General features: G+C 36.0%; 1 protein-coding gene across 1 annotated transcript; it reads left to right on the top strand.

Moving 5' to 3' along the window:
* The first annotated feature begins 5,002 nt into the window (after positions 1–5,002).
* LOC149795447 (solute carrier family 23 member 1-like) lies at positions 5,003–20,926 on the top strand. The gene is made up of 7 exons (XM_089963802.1): positions 5,003–5,173; positions 5,966–6,123; positions 10,371–10,459; positions 13,172–13,203; positions 14,400–14,581; positions 16,059–16,215; positions 16,646–20,926. Exons 1-4 carry the CDS (start codon positions 5,003–5,005, stop codon positions 13,174–13,176), a joined length of 423 nt encoding a protein of 140 aa, XP_089819928.1. The 3' UTR covers positions 13,177–13,203; positions 14,400–14,581; positions 16,059–16,215; positions 16,646–20,926.
* Positions 20,927–21,323: the final 397 nt, after the last annotated feature.

Here is a 21,323-nt window from a genome sequence, read left to right on the forward strand (position 1 = left end):
ACCTTTGCTGTCCTACAATTAATAGGTACTTTAACTTGTAACTACTTTTGGATACTTCTGTGATAATTCATTGCAACAGGACATTTTATAATCGTATTCAAAGTTTAGATAGTAAAACTATTGTTGCCCGAAAAATACATAGGTTATGGTGTACTTGTTACGATTGTTATATCTCTTTTAAACTAGACCCGAATGCCCTCGTTGTTGCATAAACATTTATGTGATTTTTATTACCACTTTCTTTGTTTAAAGTTAAATTAACTGACGTATTCTTTTACATTATATGTTTTTAAGGTTTCTCGAGATGACGTTTGAATCAACTTTATAGTTTTTAATTTCATCCCATACCATTTTGCCTGGGATGTCTTTTATTATTTTGGCATGATATTGTGTAAATTATAGTGCCATTATCACGTTGTTTATACTTACTATTTTTTGTGTACTGCTTAGAGTACTATCGCTCTTTTGCGATCTAGGATTACATAGGGTCAGTGGACATATGTTAACAAGGCTTCTTTCAGTCAAGGCGGAGTTCATTAATGAATTAACACGGATGACTGGGCTAATATCCGCTTGGGCGAATCGCAGTGACTGTAGCCCCTAACCGTAGCTTCACAATTATCCGCGTTTGACCCACAAGGAAACAATTCGTTTCGGTATCTGTATGCACCGGCGGAGCTTGAAGGCGAACATTCCGGGCAACCAACACGCTACTGATATATGTCCATTTACAGCTCCAGGTTGATCTTTGTTTTCAACAGCAGTGAATCCCAGGCCTGATGATAAGTAGCAATGTGCCGTATCGCTTATATACACACATGACTGTATACAGAAACGTCTCAATGACATTCTCGAGCAGCGCCACATACGTGCGAATATACCAATCATGCTAGTCACTGACAGTTTGACAAACAAACGCAGACTAGGAATTGTTCGCGCGCTCAGTCACCATTTTTGAGACAACGCTGGATAGGCAGCAACTTAGTTTCTGAAAACGTTTTTCAGACGTTCATGTACTCATACAGCTAAATTTCTTTGTGAGTGAGGAAGGCAATATTAGAACTTTCGTTAGCGGTGCTATCGTAACTACGAATGATTGTAAAACGATCGTTGCCGTTCTCCGCAATGTTGCTCACTAGTTTATCCAGACTGGAATTGCCAATCCGCAACGATCCAATAAACTGTTCTTGCCCGCCGATGTCGATGCGAATCCATGCATTATTAAATAGCCATCATACCCGTGCAGGTTATTAAGTACAACCAGAATTAGTTTTTTGCCGGGGTAAATTTGCAACTGTAGATTGCATGCAGGGTATGCGGCGGCTCCTCGGTACGCACCAGTGATATGGAAGTGGTCGCGAACTTTGGCATCAGCCCCAAAGGGACCATAATAGATCTAACACTGAATAACTGCCGGATGTCATCTTTGATCATAATCGGGTCTGCGGGCGAGCAGAGCTGTTGTAGAATCAATTTTTCTGTAACCTCGTAGATTTAGTAAACACATCAACCGAGTCCAGGCCTCGATATCATATTGGTGGCTCACTCGTTCCGTTGCATCGGATTAGAGTGTAACAAAACATACATGAGACCTTTTTCGGCTTGTTGCCACGTATTCTATGCAACCTATGGCGACGACCTCTGGTCATTTTTCAAGCATTCAAAGTCTGCGTGGATGATATATAGGACTTAGAAGATTTTCGTTACACCACGCTAAATTTCAGAAATTTCTTGCCAGAATCTGGCATGATTGTGCGACTCGGCTTTCAGATAATTCCGTTGTAGTAAAAGTCATGGTCAGCGAGCAACTGTTAGGTGCTAATTACATGCAAGCAAGAGTCTATACGAAACTGTTTTGCCCTTGTGCTTGGAACATTGCTATACCATTGGCAGATAATCTTTTATCCACACATACTGATAAAGTACGATTGAGCCATCTATAGTATTGTTTGTATTTTAGAGGCTCGTCTGTATTATCTTTTATAGGTCAGTGCGGCCAAGAGAGCCGATTCAAAGTACTGGTTCTCTGCATTTTTCACATTAATTGCTGAGAGTGGAGGAATACATGATGGTGTTGGTATGTAACTCAATCCGGAGAAAGGCTTGTATTGGAGATTCGAAGCTAAGCTTACAAGCATCAGTAAAGCATCCAACTTGAAACTCTCCTTGCGTATTTCTAGAACCTTTCGAGAATCTTTTAATAACATTTATCAATTTCATCATTGATTGGCTCAGTATTTTTCTTATTTTAAGACTATACAGTAAACACTACGAAGCAATGGTTGTTATTTTTATAGGTGGTGCAGAACCATCTTTTGTTAAATGCCAAAGCATGGTAAACTCGATGGGTTGCACAGTGGTATTGTTTCGGCATCTTCTGTGTTCAGCTGGTACGGTTTTTTTCCACCAGGTGAGGACGACAATTATTTAACCCGGGAGGCTAGCGCTGGACTCAAAGCTGCTCAGCCACTATTTTTTAGAGGCTGACGGTACAAACTTAGATGGACTGCTCAAAATGTAGATATCTTGTTGTTGAAGCACTGCATTTACTTGAATGTTCATCTACACCACAAGTGCTTGCCGATTTTACGTTGTCACTTTGAAACACATGTTGACATTTACGGTCGCGAAGTCGTAGCTACCCTACGCGGTCCTGATGTGCATCTGAGCAGGTTTGCCTCCAAAGCTGATTTGACAATGTTTACCAACATGGTTATTGTTGACGTCAACCCTGGCGAGCTTGTAATTCTCCAAGGTTAAACTGTAAAAGTATAAGACAGACATTCAAGATGTTGCTTTAATGCCTCGAGGCGCCGTACGCGACGAACCTGGTTGAAATCACTGAGCAGCAGGGAATCAGAGACGCTGGTGTGTCGATGGAATGTATGCAAGATTATGTTGATGTTTCCAATGCTTCATTGAAACTATATATTGATACAAAGATCACAGAAGTGCCTTCACCACGCGTTGTTGCTTCATGAAGTCAAATTTAAGGAACATGAACCAAAGAAGGATTAGCAAATGGTTGACTTATTTGGCATCTTCTTGTAAATTGTTTTATAAACCTAAACCTGACATCTTGAGGGTGCGTGTCCGCATCAGACTTGTTTATCTAAACCGGAATTAGGATGGTGGGGTAGAATGATAATACTGATAAGTAATGAGAGCAGCATGTTGTTATGTCACCAATCCCTCATACTGAGGGTCAGGACACTGTTGCTGTAGAAAATTTCACATATTCAGTACATATGGCATTATGGTCATTTAATAATGATGCATTGCATCGGTCGACTGGGTATAACAGCACCGATGGCGACTTTGTGTCACTTGATGACAAATCACTGCCTTAGAGCGGTGTTATCAGACCTTCATATACATTAAAATGTAATTTTAGTAAGGACAAAATAGAAACTGACCGGTGGACCACCATGGTGTGGCAATAACAACTCGAATCCAGCTTGGACTGATGGCATGAGCACGCGATAACACATAGTGGCGTGAAAGCACTCTGAGACTGAACAAGGAAGAAGTAGGGTTCATCAAAAAATTTACCACATTTGCATTTCTCGCTGTTTATGTTGAACCAACATTGACTAACCTAAGAAGTGAAAAGCGTGACTGTTATTCAACAAGGATGCACTTGTCCGCGTAACAGACTTCGGACAATCAGTTCAGACACCAATCATTAACGCAGTCAAGATAGTTCTAAGGTAACGTAGTGCTATGCCCAAGAATGCAGAGTCACCGGAGACTTAAATATTAGTACACTTTTTATACGACTATATAGCAGTTTTACAAGTAAAAAATATCGTAATTGGTTAGAAGCAGTTATACTTCCAGATCAAATTATTAATATAAGAACTATAATTGGCCCTCAAAGCTTCTGACGCGAGAAATAACTATGCGGAACAACAGTTACGAGATGAAATCACTAAGAGAACCGCGGTACTCGTGATATGTAAACGCGCATGTGTTATCGTGGTCGCGATTTGCGTACTATCTGCGGCAACAACCGCTGGCCATGGTCTTTCGGGAATCGCGAATATGTCAACTATCTTAACTATCATGGGCACACCAATCCGAAGCATTTTTGGAGATGTATCGATGGCAACTGGTACTGCAGGTGGTGCTGAAAAATAATTCCACTACGTTTACATTCGCTAATAAATGTTCAATTGGACTTTTTCTCGGCGGCACTAAGTGATTTCAGCACATATAAGCTGTACTCATTGGCCATCGAAGATGAAACGATTAACATGGGCGAGTTTGAAATGATGCTGATCGCAGTTTAAAACCACCAAAGCCGCTGACCACAGATACAGAATTTAGCCACCCAAGAGAGCTAGTTGACTTATAGGCTGTAAAAGTCGAGCAAGTGCTTATCTACGTATATCGATCTGCACGTCAGCACACAACAGTGTATATATCTGACTGAGCTATAAACAATACGCTCGCGCGTGATGTGATGGTAATATCACTGGGTATAGAAAGCTTTGACACAGAGTAGTTTAGAATTCTAAAATGCCCATAATGATACTACTGGCATTAACGAGTCATGATGAGGAAACACTCGTGACCCTTCTTTTTGTGAATTAAATATACTTTACAAATATATACACATTTAATAATGGAGGTTTCTTTATCTTAACCAGAGAGTATGTCAATCATCACATTTTTATGAAAGGTACCTTAACCTTCATATAGTTCTCGAATATGACACTAAAGCTTCCGAACTCACAAAGAGAATATGAATTGGTGTCAACATAGTATGTAACCCATTCATTTTCTTACAGGACCAAATATCATACGGAAGTTAGAACTATGTTACATACTAAGGGCAATACCATATGAGGTAAAAAGTATATTCCAGTGCGCTGTAAGGGTTTCCACTATGGATAATGCCAGTATTTCATATCACCCCTACGACTTCCATTTTCATCATTGATAAAAATAAATCATCTTGCTGCTACGTCTTATCGATTATTTATTTTTCTTTTTCAGGATGAATTCAGTGCCTGAAGAAAAGAGTGATCATATATATGACTATATATCCGACGATTTTTATGAGAATGAAAAGCGTGAACAGGAAACAGCGACAGAAGAGAACAAAACTGTCTTATATGGAGTTGAAGACACACCTGCCCCGCATCTTTGTTTTTTGTTAGCACTTCAGGTGAGAGAGAGAGAGAGAGAGAGAGAGAGAGAGAGAGAGAGAGAGAGCTCATAGCTCTGAAACATAGGAGTGGTACAGTTGTTCATAACTAAAGACATGACTGAAGAGTGTTATAAAATGTACCTAGCAGCGAGTCGATGCATATGAACATGATGTGGGTTTCTAACTATATTACCAAAAGTGATGTAAATGTAGTCAATGTGTAATGCAATTAAAACTTATTACAATGCTTATAATAGTACATCATTATGAGAGAGCTTGGTACAACCATAATGTCTACAGGATAATCAGTCTAGGGTTCGGCTAATGTGGGCATGTGAGAAAGCTTGCCAGTTGCTTCTCGTGGGTAAGTAAGTGATCCTTTCCAGGGGTTTTCTTCTTCCACCATTTATACTGGCCGCCATGTATAGCCTATCTTGTGCTGAAAATGGAGTTAAACACAACAACAACTACCGGAGAATCAGATAGCTTGATACAAACATAATGTCTACACGAGTATCCGATATATTATTACAATCATGATGTCTACAACATAGAGTTACAGGATTTAAATGTTTCAACATGAACTTAGGAGACAATAAAGAATCATTAAACAGCGAATTAAAATGTTAGAAACTTCTTATTTCAATCGTTCTTGTTATTATATTACTATTTCTTCTTTCAAACTGTTTTCATGATGACGTTGCTGCTGCTGTTGCTGCTGATCATCATCATCTTGTTGTTTAAGTTCTACTCGTTCTCGTGCTTCTTCTCCGTATATAATCAGAACTAACGACATTATTATGTTTGCAGCAAGCCATCATGTGTATTGGTAGCGTGTTGACGATACCCTTCATCGTGACATCACTGATATGTGCCAAACAACAGCAGGACGTAATTTCTCAACTCCTAAGCATAACCCTGTTTATGTGTGGTCTGGCAACTTTCCTGCAGTCAACGATTGGAGTGAGGTGAAATACACGTTAGACTTAAATTTGAGTGATTTGAGTGACATGTTATTTAATTAGCAGTAAATCAGCATTGAAAGAGACCGCATGCTATGATTAAAACAGCACTTCAATGGACTTTTGTATATATAACTCATAAGATTTTGACATAGTCTTGGATAGCCCATATTTAATGACGGTGGAAAACAATGTAATACAAGGAGTGTAGAAGTGAATGAAATAGGCAATTGCATATTTTGGTGAATTTAAAATTAGGTATGAACGTGAACCATAAAATCAAAATCAAATCAATAACTGGCCATCTGGAGTTATCGTATTTTAAAATCATTAAAATACTGGAACAGTACAAGTATGACGGTAATAGTCATAGTGCTACAGTGTATTGAATTCAACACTTTTTTTTAGAGAGGTGACTGAAATAAAAAGTTTAACATGAAAACTACAATTTCCTTGTCAAGAGATAACGTGTATTTGTTTACAGGTTTAGCAAAGGAGCAACAATATTGATTCGATGATTTTAAAATTAAACATGACGCAATGCTTTAGAGATTAGCCCTTTACACATTACATTTAATGATGGCAACATCCAAAGAGTCAGTATTGATATAAAGGTTGTTAGCAGTATGAGGAAGATAAATAAGTTACGCATTTGTTGTGAATTCAGACATATATGTATATTCCTCTAAATGTACAGCTCTCGAATACTTTACTAGGTCATTCTACAATGATTACAAATTAAAGAATTTATGGAGAAAATACAGTCGGATTTAAAACAGCACATGGCGATTCCGTATATGAAGGAACTGTTTTAGATTCAACCATTGGATCAGCCCAATTCAACAAATCTGAAATTATTCCTCCTCTTGAAAAGATTGAAGCGATACTGTAAACTGAAAATAAAAGCACTCGTTGCAATGTTTTGTCCCGGCATGGTAATATGGCCAGAAGACAATGGATCAAATATAACGTATTATCTAGATTTCGTCATTTCCATTTATTGAAGAAAACTTTCTTGTCCTACTGAAAGTTCATCCGTACACAGTTATCAGTCAATATGCAATATGGTAACAAATTAAACGAGTGAGAAAAAAAAAATAGAAAGTGAAATATGCTGAATTGAAATAATGTTTCACTGAATTATATATTTACATATACCACAAGCAACTGAGAAACAATTCCGTATTATAATTTCAATGTTAGCCACACCGACGATAATGGCTTGTTGACATTATTTAAATGAAAGGATATGAAATATACAATGATGAATATGAATGCATTGTGTCAGTAATATATACCAGTTTTATATCGTCCAAGGAGAAAGACAGTATAAGCCACTGGTTGCCTTCTAATCCTTCACCTTCTTTAGTGCGTCAAACAAAAGACAAGCTAATGGCGAAAGAGTGAAACAATATAAAGAGAAATAAATTCATGATGCTTTGAGAGATCATAAGAGATCTTAAAGCTACACAATAATTAAAAATGATCATCATCGAATACAATATATGCCTAACAATCGTAAACAGGAACGAAATTAAGAGCACAAAAAGGCAAAATAACGAAACCTCACAGAAGATTTGTTTGGATGAAGTAAATAAAAAATATTTGGAAAAGTTAATTGCAAACAAAAGTATGCATTATCAATGGTAGCACAATCATAGTTATAACAATGGGTACAATTAGAAAAGAAAAAATATAATATTGTTAAAAGTATTTCGGCTAGGCTAATGTTTTCTCTATAGATCTCTCGTATACGTTAATCTTATGCAAATCGTTTAGTTCTTAAAGCATTTAGGCATTTCTATGTAACGTCTGGGAGCTTGATACATCTACGAGCAAACTTTAATATTCAATCCAGTTAATTATCCCATCTGTACATTCGCTTAATTTCTGTCCAAATTTGGAATTTCAAATATTCGCGTGTAAACGTTCAATGATATCATCAATCGATCCAGTATTCAATATATTTAGAAATCTTGTCCTGTAGCAAAAATGATAATATGCAGTTTGCTCTCTCTCTCTCTCTCTCTCTCTCTCTCTCTCTCCTGGTTAGGTCATTTTTGATGTCTCATCGTTCAGTCCAACTGACCTTTCGCAAAGACTAATTGTCGATATTTTACTGATGATCTTCCTTATATGTGGTGGAACATCAATTAGAAATTCATATAGATTTTGCTTATTGCTGCTACCAAATCAATATCCGCTTTAAGTTTCCTGACTTTTTCTTTATTCTTCTACATTTTGAAGAGGTATTAAAGGATTTTAATTTTTTTTCTCACTTGTTTATTGCTATGGTTCACCGAATATAAGTCTTCATTTAGATTTATTTAAGAATAATATTTCAAGATATTTTTCGCTATCTTGAATTTTATTTAATTAGAAGTATTTCAATATAAATTTAATTATTTTACTTGCATATTTAATTATTTTATCTTAGAATTTAATATTAAATTCTTGCAGAAATGCCCGTCTTGGTGGCTATAAATATCTGCTCCACGGGTGTATTTATTTGGGAACTGCAACACCTACCATCCTCATGGGGGGGGGGGGGGAAGTGACATATTCTTACAGCAGATTTTTGTCTACGATTCCCCCATCGCACTGTTTGCCTCGTAAATTTAGAATATTTGTTATTTGCTATTTTTATAGATATTATATTAAGCGTAGTTAATATTTTCTGCTCACATTTTAGCATTTTATTCCGCCTCGCGCAGCTGTTTTATTTAATTATTTTGATTTCGGAGTGTATTTGATCTGCACTAAGAAGGTGACCTTCGATATTGTGGCGGTTCTCAGTTATTAAAGATTCTTATTTCTTTAGGACCGGCTCTTGCCACTGTTAATTGTAAATTGTATGTGGTTCAATTCAATGAGTAAATTTCTTAATTTGTTTAACAAAAGAAGCAGATATAATTAAATACTATTTTTAGTTTTTTCTTTTTTTGTTTAAAATTTGCTTAGTTGATCCTCAGATTTATGGGAAAAATGCAGAATAATTATGACAACTGGCAAAAAGTCAGCCGCACGGTCTCAGTTTACTTAACAACAAGAGCTCATGTGCATATTCTCTTCGATCAATCCGATTTGCAGATTTTTCAAAATCACATTTGTAGCATTTGTGTTAGTAAAATTTTGGATTAGCTGCCAGAGCGTCGTTTAATTGTTTTTTGCAGTCTGCTTAAATAGCGAGTGAAACATTGACATGTTATGCAAAAGCTTATTTTGTGTCTGGTAAAAACATTATAATTTAAAACAATTATACCGTCTTGTTACAAGGTTCCGACCATACTCTGTATTAACTTTTTGCTTTTTCTTGAATGTTATTTTTATTTAAAATTTTGTACAAGAAGATCATGTTAGTGGCAACAGAACTGATACGTAAGGGCTGACGACACTCTATTAATTGCACGTCAGTCTGACAGTCATTTGTAATGATTTTCAAAACTTTCCCAAGGTCGATCTGGTCTGGTCAAGTGATTTCTACTTTTGATGTTCACCTATCCCTGTACAGGATTTGTAAAGCAAACAAATTAATTATTGGTCTTGTTTACACTCATCCTCAATGCTAATATATCATATATCAAGTTTTATCTGAAATTAAATTAGAAATCCGTACTCGTTTAATTAATTCAGACGCAGTTTACCAGCAGTACTTCTCCATTGTATGCATCTAATGATATTTACTTAGTGTGTGTGTGTGTGTGTGTGTGTGTGAGAGAGAGAGAGAGAGAGAGAGAGATTTGTAATGTAATTTTAACAATCTTAGTCATATCGATACAATCTCTGCAGTGTGGTAGTTTATAGTGATGTCTAGTACTGGGACATCATGCCACAGACATGTAGCATCATGTCCCACCGATTCACATTATCCTGATACCAAGCCGTCCAGTCCTAGCACTAGCCTCATAATCATGCGTGCAAAGCGAGGCTGCTGCCAGTACCATATTTATAAGTCTTTGGTATGACTCTGCCGAGTTTCGAACCCGCGACCTCCCGCATCCGAGGCGGACGCTTTATCCACTTAGGCCACCGGAGTGGTCTCTTTAAAATGATAAAACCCAATTTTGCTCAAACGGTGGTTGAAAGAACGTATTCCTGCACACGCAGAATGCTGTCTTCCAAATGCTTATCAAGAAGGGAAAATGAGACACGGTTAATCTTCTCTTTTCTTTCAGGGCTAATTTATTTTGATAAATATTTGTCTGAAATCAAATGATATTTTCAATTATATGTAATATTATCTGTCGTTGTAGATTAGGCATCATACAGGGCGGATCATATACGTTTATCGCCCCAATAGTTGCCATGGTAGCCACGGACCGCTGGAAATGCAGAGAATATGGTTAGTCCAAATCTTGACAAAATTTGATTTCTTTAATTTTCATCGTAACTGATTTGGTTTATATAGTATGAATAAACATACAGGTGTGTCTACTCGTAGCATTTGCGTAAATCAGTTTGTGTTTTTCTTGGCAATAACTACTTCCATGTAACTTCAAGTTTATGTATGTGAGGAACATGAAATAAAATTTAGAGACCAAAGCTGAAAATACGAATGTACTGTTTGAAATCGTACATGTTCAAAATCAAGAACTACCTAGGTGTCAGAGAATCGTACCAGAAATAGCTGAGACACGCTTTCAGTGTAGTCATCACCACGTAATAATTAACACATAACTAGTGATAGTATTAGTTGGAAGGGAATTCGCACGAGAGATGATTTAAAGTTTGACTGACATGTTAGAAATATCAGAGGTTAATCAATTACTCATTTTGGTCTGGACCTTTATCATTCCCTTGGAGACTTTATTGGACGTCTAGTGCGCTTAATATCACATCCCAAACAAGGTTCTATCTACATTATATATGTTTTACTGTTTTAAATGGCCCCTAAGTCTTCCTTCATCTAGTGCAAGTAAACTAAATGCATTATTCACACATTACCAAACATCTATCAGCTTAAAGTACACTATACAACTGGTATTGAAATTAAAATATTTTACACTGGGAACATTTCATTACGATTTTATTTTTAACAATATTTGCATAGAGCTATAATAATATTTCAAAACAATTTGAGTTAAGGGTACAATACTGCTTTGGGGTACGTCAGGGATCCATCAGGGATGCACCACAATATTATGGTCTGATTGGCTTAAGTTCACGTTAGGTCACTGTGTTTCACAGCTGAGCACTAACAGTTCAGTACTGTACGTCTTTCTTATTGTCACAGTTATAACTATAGGCCACATATTTATGAAACTGCTTGTGCTCAGAACTGCACATAAGAATAAGCGATTTTCAGACCTTGCACCTTTAATGTATTTTACTGCATCAAACTGTGTTGTTGTGTTTCATATTTTAATAGCTAGCATGTGTATTTCTATCCGACTGTGGACCAAGATGTCTCATATAATGAATTATTGCAAGATAACTCGTAACTCACACTGAAGATTCCAGAGTTAGAAACCATGTCCAAAGCCCTTTGACAGCTTTAAATTTCGGAATTAAGACGATTATTCGATTTATATAGTATGTACGCTGTGTCAATGATATACCACGAGATGTATACATTTCTTATTAGAAGGAAACGAGGCTTTTATTTATACAGCGAGTGGTATATCATTGATAAAGCATAAAGCATACATATTATACATATATTTTATTTATATCACATAAAATACACATATTTGCCTTTTGAATGGAGTTACGATATGCTCCGGGCAACTGTGTATCGCCTGAGTGAATTACCTCCTCACATCCCTGCGAGTGTGTCCTCTACAAAATGTAGTTCTACGCATTTTCTTGTTGTTCACAATAAGATATGCAAATTGACAAGTTCATTGTTTTCTTTTTGAGCTTCTATTTTTATTCACCTTTATTAAGTGAATATAAACACTCATGATTTAAAAATGAAATATGGTTTTTATGAAGAAAATAGTGCACTACAAACACGGTTAGCAACTTGTACACTGAACCTGAACTGTCTAGCATTCATGTACTGTCGTATGGAAATTAGCGTGGAATAGAAACAAAACGAAATGACGAACCAACAACAGGTAATTAAAATATATTAATATATTTTTAGAGTTCATCTAAGTCATTATTCTGCATTAATTAACATTTCTAAAGAGTACGTAATTTTCTCCCCCCCCCCCTTTTTTTGGACTGTTTGACTAAATTTTACTACCATTCATAGGTCCAGAGACATCGTCGTATCACACATACGAAAATCCCCAACGCTCGCATTTTCATGGATTCTAGCCCGTATCTAGCGACGATAATCCGGGGGGGGGGGGAGCGACCATTTGGACATTTTTATATTTAATAATTAATAATCGATTTTTAGAACATTATACTAGGTTTAAGAAACAACAACAATAAAGGAAATTAAATACGTTACAGTATGTGTGCCTCGTAACCGACAAATGTAACATAGAGTATCGACTGGCTATTGCAACTATGTATCATTGATATTATGAGCACTGTAGATAGATCCGAAGGAAAGCGTAACCTTACCGTTATAACGAACCAGATTACTGTAGGTTACTTGGTATAAGTTCAGTTTTAATGTTTTAGTCGAGCGCAATACGTTTTTCTCTCTTACTCCAGATTTTTGCTTATTTTGTCCCTTACGCACGAGATTGAAGAGGGGAATAAATAATTAAAAATAAAAAAAAAGAATTCCGACAAAAAAAATTTGACCATTTTAATTTCATTTAGAAGATAGGGACTATTAATACTTTTTATCGGTATTTTCATATGTCATTTATGATTAATGAATGAGTAGAAATTCATCATTGATCTATAGGCCTGCAGTTGAAAGAATGTTTATATTTTCGTATTAATGCGCCATGGGCGGATCACAATTTGGTATACCAATATTATTGGTATATCAATTTGCTTTATGCCAACACTTTAAATGCCATGTTATTTTTAATTCTTCACTTGTGAGTTTCATATCAAATAATGTGATAAAAAAGTTTCGTTACTAAAGAGCCATATCGAAATGCAAAACATGATAGTTTACATACATATATTAATTTATTTTTAGATTAAAATTTTTGGAAGGAAATTATAAGAGAGGTAAGTTGTTTGACATTAATTTTCTACAGCAGCTATATATTTATTTATATTAGATATCAAATTATCTAAAACTTACCGAAATAGTTTATGAAAAACAAGAACCATTACTTTCATAATCGATATTACTTGTTCTCTATATGCAATTCATCTGTATACAAACTGGGTAAAACACAAACTCCGGCGCATTCATTTGTCTTTGCATCTGCTTCGGCCGCTGATATAACCAAACATCAAGTGTGTGTGTGTGTGTGTGTGTGTGATTTCGATTTTTATCGTAGCTGTAAAAAAAAGTTTCGCTACGACGTCTGCATTGTGGCAGTTTAGTGATGTCTAGCACTTGGGCATCATACCGCAGGCATGTAACATCATGTCCCACCCAATCACATTATCCTGACACCAAGCCGACCAGTCCTAACACTAACCTCTTAATGCTGAGTGCCTAGCGAGGCAGCTGTTTGTACCATTTTTATAAGTCTTTGGTATGACTCGCTCAGGGTTTGAACCCGCGACCTCCTGCATCCGAGGCGGACGTTCTAACCAATTAAATGTATTAAACTTTCTTATGATAGAAAACTATACGCAAGTGCACATTAATAAAAGATCAGTCTGTGCATTGACAATACTTACTGCTTCCTGACAAAATGAACTATTGTAAAGGCACATTGATTGGACTTGGAACTCATATGGAAATTGCTGTATGAAAATGTGTATGGTCTAGTAACCTTCTTGAAGCAAAAGACATAAGCCTATTTAATCCGTTTTTAACCGCACAAATTTTTCTCCGTACAAACACTCTGAACTCTTTTTATGTATCAGCACGCATGTTTTATTTTTTACCTTGATACATTAAGAACCTTTTTATGCGATTTACGGGCAATACAAGACATTAAACGCTTGACAATTGTAAACGTACGGGACAGCAGAGTCGTACAACCTCTATATAATCCACATAAGCGTGGAGACAATAAATCCATTTTAATAGTTCCGTAATGACAGTCAGAGTTTTATTCGCCAAGGAATGCAGTATACACAAGTTAAAAAAACAACATAATAAATATATCATCATTTGTCAGTAAATTTGCCACGGGCAACATAATAACTTTTTAATAATATGAATATAACTCCGAATCAAAATTTTGAGAACAACGTTTCAAATAAATAGGAAAACATGATACAGTTTGATTATTTACTTGAAGATCTCCGGGAACATCATGATAGGGTCAGTCACCCAGCTTGTCTTTGGTGGGACAGGCATTATGGGTTTCTTGATGAAGTTCATCGGTCCCCTGACAATCGCACCGACCATCACCCTGGTAGGGCTTTCCCTTACTGGGTTGTCCAACAGCTTTAACCAGGTCCATTGGGGCATCTCTTTCATGTAAGCTAGTCTATATTTCATGACATTTAATACTGTATTATAATGAATTAAATATAAGTGAATACCTTGAACCCATGCCATGGCAAAGAAGGCTTTAAATACGTCCTTTTTACTGGATCTATTCTGTAGCATCTAGGTCCTTATAGAATTTAGAAGAAAGCCTCATACAATTAACCGGTTTTGAAATGATACGGGTTTGGATGTTTTCAATGTATTTCACAAGCAATGCATATCTTGAATGATAGGTAGTTATATTTAAATAAGGGGGTTGATATTATAACACATCTAGACATTCCAACTGCAATAACATCCTCCTTTATGCACTCAAAATGAAGTGAACATTATATTCTATAGGGTCTTTTTGAAAATTACAATTGAAAGTTCATATTTTTCCCAAATTATGATTCCAAACATTCAATGACAGAACAGAAACTTAGTAGAATAGACAAAAATATAAAGGTCCAGTAATTCCAGACCAAATCGAAAAGTTGTTGCAATGCGCATTCATTCATAATATGAGTCTAAATTTCATTTTTAAGGTGACCAAAACTACAATTCCTTTTGAAAGTGATGTCTAGCAAGCCACTAAGTTGAACTTTCGGAGGGCGGAGTTATGTGCGCATTAACATTGTTGTTGTGTATCGATGAATCATCGGTTGTGTATTAATTTGGAATACTGCATAAATTCAACTACTTTGTTCCTTGTAGTGTATTGTATATATATATATATATATATATATATATATATATATATATATATATATATATATATATATATATATAGATATACACACACACAACATGTTCTTACACTGACATACATACTGTATTGTACATTTATTTCGATGAGTATGAGAGACTACATATTGCAATGTGTGCATTCCTCCCCACCGCCTCTCCCCGTGTGTCAATATGTCTATACTATGAGAGTATGTGCTTAAGGTATTTGTAGTATGGATCCTTACATATATGTCTATCTGTTTTCAGGACAATGGGTCTTATTGCAATATTCTCGCTGTATTTAGGAACGATAAATATTCCCATGTGCACATGGAAAAGAGGAAAAGGATGCCATATGATAACATATCCACTTTTTCAACTTCTTCTGGTAAAGTATGTACAAAATATATTGTTAACTTACTCAGTTGGAGGAATTTTTCGGAACGTAACTGTAATTTGCTAGAATTAGAAGTAGTTATCTCATTGCATAAAAATACCAAGCTTGACAGCAACAGTTACATAATGTATGCCTTACTGTGGCATAATATCAAGCAGATTCACCTAACAATGTCGTCTCTGTGTTATAAATAATGTATGCCTTACTGTGGCATAATGTCAAGCAGGTTCGCCCGGAAAAGCCACTAAGTAATGAAACGTCTATGCAGTGATCTTTAGAAATACTGGTAGATAAAAACATGACATGCTACAATGTAAAAGGATGGGATGCATCATGCTTTTATTTTCTTCTTCCTCGTAGGTTATTCTCAGCATCTGCATTACGTGGTTGTTTTGTTATATCCTGACCTTTGCCGATGTCTTTCCATCCGACCCAAACCATATCAAGTACATGGCTAGAACGGATGCCCACAATAGTGTTCTTAAGAACGCTCCATGGTTCCGATGGCCCGTCCCTTGTGAGTAGCTGAGTGCTTTTTTTATGTTTATTGTAGACCAATCTCTGTTGTGCTAGATCTAATATTGAACATCTATATCACGTGCTTTCATAGAAAACTACTCATTACAACAGCGCGTGCTTCAGGGTGAAGGAAAGAGCAACTATTGTAAGGAAATCTTGCAGATTTGTTTCAGACGTTTTCAGCAGCAAATTGCAATTGAGGTATTTACATATTAATTTTTCTCAGTATGTAACGCACTATATAAAACTATAAACTAATACGGGTAGTTGTCTAATCCAGAGTTTCAAAGTGTAGAAGATTCTGTTAGTTCGCACAACGCATTACTAATGCTAAAATTGCTGTTGCTGTTTATTACTACGTGTAATACAAAATTCAGTGTGTTTATTTGCAAGTTTATCTCTGTTTCTCTTCTGCGTAAAATACACAGTTCCTTTTGGATGGCCTACGGTGAGCGCAGCTGGATATGTTGGATTTTTGGCTGCAACCTTGTCGTCTCTAATCGAGTCTGTTGGGGACTACTTTGCCGCAGCACGCATATCCTATGCTCCGCCTCCGCCTGCGCATGCTGTTAACAGAGGGATTCCTATAGAGGGATTCTGTAGCATATTGTCTGGGATGGTCGGAGCAGCTCATGCAACTACATCGTACAGTGGAAATATAGGAGCAATCAGAATTACAAAGGTAGTTCATTTGCTCATTGTGTGTTATTTTGCAATGGATTATTCAAACTATGGTGTATAAAAATGAAACCATACTCAACCCCTACCCACCCCGAAAAAGCAATGTTTGTTTTTGCTTAGAAAAATCCTTCATGAAACATTTAAGTGTAAGAAAACTTGTCACAGCTTTATTAGTAGGACGAAAGTTTTTGACCATGGAAGAAGCAAAGTTGGTGTTCATGAGTCAATCTAACAAATATGGAGTGACATAGTGCAGATTTGTCACACAGTGATACGTGCGTGTTCTTATCTCTTGCAATGATTTGTTATTGCATTGCACCTGATTATTATTGTATATTTCCGAAGTATATACAATTAATCATTTGAAGTTTGGAGTAAAGTTAGTATCAGTAAGTATTTGCGATTTTCGTTATTAATCTGAATTTGCATAGTCTGTTAACGTACTGCTCTGCAGTTATGAAAAAAAAATCTCAACCTGCATTTGCATGTAGTGATCGCCGACAGACACACGTCGTATAAAGTGCAGTCGCTACGATTTACATGAATTTAAAAATAACTTAAGTGGTCTGTTCTTAATGTGATCCTCGTATCTCGAAAAGCAACTGAAGATATGAGTCCACAATTTACCACAGAGATTATGATCGGACCAATTTGTCAGGGATATGTAAGACTAATGTTTCTTTTTTAATCGCTGTCTCAGTTGTTAATAACGATGTTGAGTATAAGGTGATTGTATGAGTTTGAAAAAAGAATTACTGTAAATATCGTCCAAGTTTTGCACGGGAACCCATATGATGAGATGATACAGTGGAGTTTTATGCTTAGTAATCGTCTTTTCTCTCAACAGTACTAGCGGTGACCTCAGTATCAGGAATCTCTGAGCCTCTCATAAAACCCATTATTTTTCATTTTAAATGATGAACGTTAGGTTCTGTTTTTAAGTATATTTAAAATTAACAATTGATACGTATGAATACGTTTCCTTAGCCCGGTAATTCGGTAATTTATGATAAGGGAAACGGAACTTTTAATGTTGACTCGCTTCGAAGGTGGTTTTAAAATATCAACAATCTGTGTCTATTGCATTTCATTAGAAGTAGAAGAATTATCTGGTCTGAAATAGGATTCCGGAAAAAATTCAAGATTTCTTAAATTTATTTTAGTCTAGAACATTACATGTGTAAAGACAAACCTAACCTGCATGATTTGAAAACTGAGATGATTCAAAGACCATTTTGATTTTTTAAATAGCTGCAATCATATGTATGTTTAGAAACGGACAGAAATAGGATGAATTCGGTCGCAGTATCTTATTAAGAGAAAATGGGGTGGGAGTGGTAAGGGTTTTGGAACCGTACTACTGGCATGTTACTAGAATTTCCATGACTGAATTTCCGAATTATATATACATACATACATACAGGTAGCAAGTAGAAGAGTATTCCAAACGGCAGGTATTATCATGATCATCTGTGGGATCATTGGAAAAGTTGGCGCCGTCATCACTTTGATTCCAGAACCAATTATCGGCGGTGCACTGACCGTTGTATTCGGTATGGTGTCAGCAGTGGGGATACCCACTTTAAAGTTCATCGATATGGGGTCAACGCGGAACCTCACTATACTCGGAATATCTCTACTCCTTGGCCTTATGGTACCGCAATGGATTAACGATCCGAGAAACGCAGGAGCCATAGACACAGGTTGGTTAACTGCATTTTATGTTGTATTCTTGTGTGAGTGATTTGCAAATTATGACAATGATAACAACGATGATACCTATGTTGATTGCTGCAAAAATAACTACATTATATATACTTTAAAATGATTTGTTGTTCAGGGAACTTTATGCCTGCCTATTATCTTGATACATGTGTACGTCTTCTCGGTGTATTCTGTCATGTCGATAGGGATTAGGGATTAAAGCACCAAACAGATTTTAGATGATCTACCCTCCTCACTTCCAGCTGGACTATGGCACGGTTGTACTGAAATGGAAAGGATAGTAAGGTAGCATTGCACGTTTTCCTTCACAAAGATTGTCGTAATATATCATTAAGGCCCATTTTTTGTTGTTGTTGTTAGTGAAGGCCATGTTGCGAAGAGTACTGTATTAAAATGTTACACACATACATAAGACATTCCGTAGGATGTGTCAGTGATGAAGCCTTAGAAATCTACATATCGTATGATTTTTCTGTGATATATAGAAAATACAGATAACGAATAAGTTTTTGAAGGGACATAACTGAGTACCGTACTTGTAGGTACGTTCTACCTTTTTAATTTCATAATCGGATTATCTAGATGCAACTGCAGAACCTAGCATCTTCTATCTCAAAACATAACTGATTCCTATAAAATGAGTATACTTTGCAAGAAAACAGAGATATTGCATATTTTTCTGGTATACCGGTATTCCAGCCCTTCTTCAACATTCTGATTTAATTGAATATAGCTAATATATCGGTGGTTACATATTTTCATTTTGTTTGTTTGAATCTTGCATAAAATGAGTAGACGTTGCAACATAGAAGAGATATTAATATTTCTGTCTGACACAAAGAACATTTCTTTAAAACACAGATATAATAGCACTGTTATCACATGTTGACTTTTTGAATATACTAATGTATCGGTCGTTACATAGTTTAAAAATGGATCTCGGATTTGCATTTCCCTGAATCCACAGGATGTTGAATACCTCGATTAGGATATTAAATGAATATTAAATAAATGCACGATCTCATTTGACTAACAAGACATTTTGGAACTTGTCTTTACATACAGTATTTCGCCTTCTTATTATACTTTATTTCGGTGTTTACACAATACAATTCATTAATTTTGGCAAATACAAAATATTCTGAAGATATTTCTTTTACATGTGAGTTCTATTTTTTCTTTCCAAGCACACTGTTCTTAAATTACCGTACATTGGTAGACAATAGAACTAATGTAAGAACACGCATGTTAAATAAATTCCGCGAATTAACTTGACGTAATACAGACAAATAGGACAAAAGTAATGCAGACGTAATTCATCCATTACGCTCAATTGTACATCATTTTTCCTATTCATAGGAGAAGAGGTAAAAAGTCAAGGGTGACCAATATATTTCTTTTTACGTTTTCTTTTCTCAGGTACCCCAGAGGAACGAGGTCTCCTCGCTTGGAGAAAGAATCTTTTGTCTTCCTCCCAACAATTATCAAATATGTCTTTGAAGATATACGAGTTCCCTTATATCACCAGATATTTAAGGAAGATAAACTGCTTGTCATATCGTCCCCTTTCCACAACTTTTTACAAAGAAATAAACCTGAACTGTTGTCAGAGATCTGAAGAACTTGACACTTTAAGATACACGTTTGACAACGATATTCGTGTTGAAAGCATGTCTGAACTTAGCAATGTTGCGTCCACGCAGTTTTAAATTTATACATTATTTATACTTCTTCCAGTGGCATGCTTAACTTTTGTCGTCTCATACTTCTACCATATACTACATGGAGTAATTGGCCTCTGGTAGCGTGTATGTGTGCGCGCACACACAGACACTGAATAAGTATTATAAGTGTACTGAATAAGTATTTTCGTGTTCGACAGCGTCATTCATTTTTTCTCTGGCATTTTCTGGTTAAGTAGGTTAATGTCTTGCGATTTATTCATGTTGTAGTTTTAGTTTGGCATTTAAAGGATTATAAATAGGGTAAATGGGTCATTTTCCAGAATATGTAGCCAGTACTATTCGTATTACTTCACTCCTAGTGTCGATTCGGCTACCGATTGGAAAGATGGTCGCCATTTCGTTAGCAGTAATAGCACAATAAAGTGGTTCAAAAAGGAGTGTGGGTCAAGGACAATTCCTACGGTAGCAGTCAATCAGTAATGAAAATACTGCGCAATGATTTCATTGACTTTATTTGGACCGATCAGAGTGACATAAAGTGATAATTTAATCTGTTGATGTACAAAATAATAAATATCAAACGCTGTATGTAAAATATATAAACTATATCATAATATTGTATATCTAATACTATTCCTATCGTGATTTTCTGTCATCAGCTATTGACAAACTAAACTCGTTTGCTGACCTCGGCAACATCCGCGTGGAAATTGGAGAGTAATTGTACGAGATGCTTTACTTTCTAATCCCTTGTACCTGTACCCGATTGTATGTATGTATGTATGTATGTGTGTATGTGTGTGTTTGTGTGTGTGTGTGTGTGTGTATGTACGTACGTACGTATGTATGTAATCCTTAAAGACTAAATAATAATGATCATTGCCAGATCAAAATTCCTTAGTAGTTTTTAAGAATCAGTTCAGTGAGACAAGAACCTCCTATGATTGTTATACGTTCTAAATATAGACTGTTCGAAAGATAAAGACATTCTTGCAGCTATACATGACCTATGTCA

Source organism: Sinohyriopsis cumingii, chromosome 7 (assembly GCF_028554795.1).
Source record: "Sinohyriopsis cumingii isolate HCF-2022 chromosome 7, ASM2855479v2, whole genome shotgun sequence".
Classification (NCBI taxonomy): Eukaryota; Metazoa; Mollusca; class Bivalvia; order Unionida; family Unionidae; genus Sinohyriopsis; species Sinohyriopsis cumingii.

What these genes read in the sequence shown, in the direction of transcription:
- LOC149795447 (XM_089963802.1), top strand. Translation starts at nt 5,003, where the DNA reads ATGAATTCAGTGCCTGAAGAAAAGAGTGATCATATATATGACTATATA. An exon ending in GTTTTTTGTTAGCACTTCAG is followed by an intron (nt 5,174 to 5,965) that starts GTGAGAGAGAGA and finishes TTATGTTTGCAG; the next exon opens with CAAGCCATCATGTGTATTGG. An exon ending in CAGTCAACGATTGGAGTGAG is followed by an intron (nt 6,124 to 10,370) that starts GTGAAATACACG and finishes CTGTCGTTGTAG; the next exon opens with ATTAGGCATCATACAGGGCG.